General features: G+C 26.6%; 1 protein-coding gene across 1 annotated transcript in view; it reads left to right on the plus strand.

Annotated features, from left to right (window-relative positions):
- Positions 1–909: 909 nt before the first annotated feature.
- LOC108691692 (calcium/calmodulin-dependent 3',5'-cyclic nucleotide phosphodiesterase 1A-like) overlaps positions 910–2,739 on the plus strand; it is a 204,836-nt gene continuing 203,006 nt past the window's right edge. The window contains exon 1 of the mRNA XM_018199560.1: positions 910–928. Within this exon, the coding sequence (XP_018055049.1) occupies positions 910–928 (19 nt within the window). The remainder of the gene's footprint in view (positions 929–2,739) is intronic.

Raw genomic sequence — 2,739 nt, forward strand, 5'->3', positions numbered from 1 at the left:
TTTATTTTTGCAAAAAAAAATAATATTGCGTTATTTGGTAAATAAAATACGAGGAGGTAATCACTAACCGAAACATTGCCTAGATTACATGATTTCATTTGATTTTATATAATTTCATCTAATTGTTTTCACTACATCTGAAGTTATTTAGTAAAATACATGATTTCATTTAATATTATATAATGATTTCTCGTGCATATATAATTATCGGATTATATACAAAGAAATTTCATATGAATTTTATAATGATGTGGAGGACTCTGTCCCACGATTACATTAAGTTTTATCCTCGATAAAATATTTATAAATTATTAAGTTTTAACTTATAAATTATACATTTAGTTTAAATCTAGTTTAAAAGTTCAATTTTAAATTTACATTATTGTTTTTGGACCATTAGTCATAACGAATATTTAGAAAGGAACACGCCCCGTCTTGAACATGCCCCGATATTCCTACAAATTCAGATGGCTAGGCATTTGTGACGCCGTATGATATTACACAATCATCGTACTTTAATTAAGAACGTATGCACAATTGCGAGCATGTGTCGCAGAGCAAACAAATGGCCTTGTCGAAATTATCGCGTTCCTTTATTGAATACAAAATTTCATTGAATTTCCTCGGCGTTTTACACTTGCTTTTACACTCTATCAGTATGGGAATAAAATTCCGTAATTATGGTATTTAATCGTAAAAAAGTTACCTCTCCAATATTAATCTTTTGTCGCTATCAACATATATGGAGTAAAAAAATTGTATGTGTTCGAGATATGGTTGCCATGCAAAAGATATAGAAATCATTTCTTGACAATTGATATCAAAATTAAGTAGTAGACAAAAATTCAACTTTGTCGCTATTTATTTTTTTCAGAAAAAATTTATCATCAAAATTTACTTTGACCCAGTATGGCGACCCTTCTGAGAGGTATGGGAGTTTCAGCCCGTCTTGAAATAAGGGTATTAATCAATTGCAATAACATTCAACTTATCGCTTTCAGTAAAAATATTTAAAAATCTGCAACATTTTGAAACCCCTCTTCAAGCGACCGCGACCCGGCTTGAATATATTTTTTTTATGTTTTACATGAAATAAAAGCTTATTCTCTTTCTTTATTTGTCGCTATGGATCACTATGAGCAAAATCACTACAGTGGCCTCTAAGAGATTTTCTTGGTCTAAGCTTGAAAAAAAGTTAAAAGCTGAGAAAAAAATAAATTTCTTTTTCTAATTTTAATAAAAATGTTGTATGAAAATAATAAATTTAAAAAAATAATGCATACAAACTATATTCATATTTTATTTTTTATATTAAAATTGAAAATTTTATGAATGAAGAATATGCTGAAATGAACAATAAAATTTGAACAATAAAAATTATTTCTAAAATGATTACAAGACTAAAATGATTACAAGACTAAAATGATTACAAGATTAAAATGATTACATTACCTCTCATATCTTCTATCATTATTCTAATATCTGTGTTATATGTGTATATTTTGAGATTTGACACCTTGAAATAGCAGCCACTTAATTTAATTATTTTAATTTTTGTTACCGTATTGTTATAAAGTTTGTAAAATGATAATTATCATAGCAATTCAGTTGTTACACTTACTAACAATTCGTCGGCACAAATGATTATATGGTTTGGGTACTTCTTGGACACTTGCTCTATGATCTACTGTTGTAAAAAAAACGAATTTTTCTTCTTTTATAGTCACATTATATAATTACAGTCAAGTAGGGTTTCGTGCATACAACTAATGAATTCTGCGTAAATTATAGAACGATATATAAATCGATATATAAAACGATATGTCTAATCGCAAGATATATCTTTGTTTTTTTATCTTCTTCAAGATAAGATATTAAAAGTATAACAACTAAAGTGTCTCTCAAAAACGAGAGAAAATTAAATAATTAAATAAAATGCAGAGATAAGTGCAGAAATATGTATATAGAATTTCTTGCTTTAAATGTATCCATTTTCCATGGAAGATTCATTGATATCAGAGCGAATTTTTTTTAATGAAATCAATTTTCTGAAATGCGTGAAAGAAATCCACTTTTCAAAATTTAAAACAAAATATAGAGATTTTGTTAAATTGTAAATTTAGAGGAGAGTTGCTGAATGCGTACTAGTCACCTAAAAAGTCTCTTCATCAATATTTATTATCACTTAATAGGTAACATTTAATAACAATAATATAAAATATAAGAATCTTATTTTAGACCGTACATGTGAGAACATAATCGATAAACTAGAAGCTTATATTGGTCGAAGCTGGATTTTTAATGTTTAAATAATTCAATGTGAATTATATACAGTATTTACATTAAAATGAATTTTTAATGCAAAAATGAAAATAAGAGAAATAATCTCTAATGACCTTGATCTTAACAAATGTTATCCAAGGCATCATCTTGAATAATATTCAAGAGATCTTGAATAACATTCAAGAGATCTCGTCGGTTAGACATTTTACATAGTAATACTAATGATGTTGGTGCAACTTTCAAATGTTATAATTAAAAAAATACTTAATGAAAATGTACTTTATTGTAGCGTTTTGAAAAGCTTTTGATATCGGTTATTAATTAAATTCTGGAATCAAAAACAGAATGTTCAATTTAACCCTACAATTTTTGTCTAAAATTTTTTTCAAAAATGTATACTTTCTGAGATTTAGTTGGCCTGGAACTTTTGACACTATATCTATTATATATATTTAT

This window comes from Atta colombica, unplaced genomic scaffold (genome assembly GCF_001594045.1).
Source record: "Atta colombica isolate Treedump-2 unplaced genomic scaffold, Acol1.0 scaffold5, whole genome shotgun sequence".
NCBI lineage: Eukaryota > Metazoa > Arthropoda > Insecta > Hymenoptera > Formicidae > Atta > Atta colombica.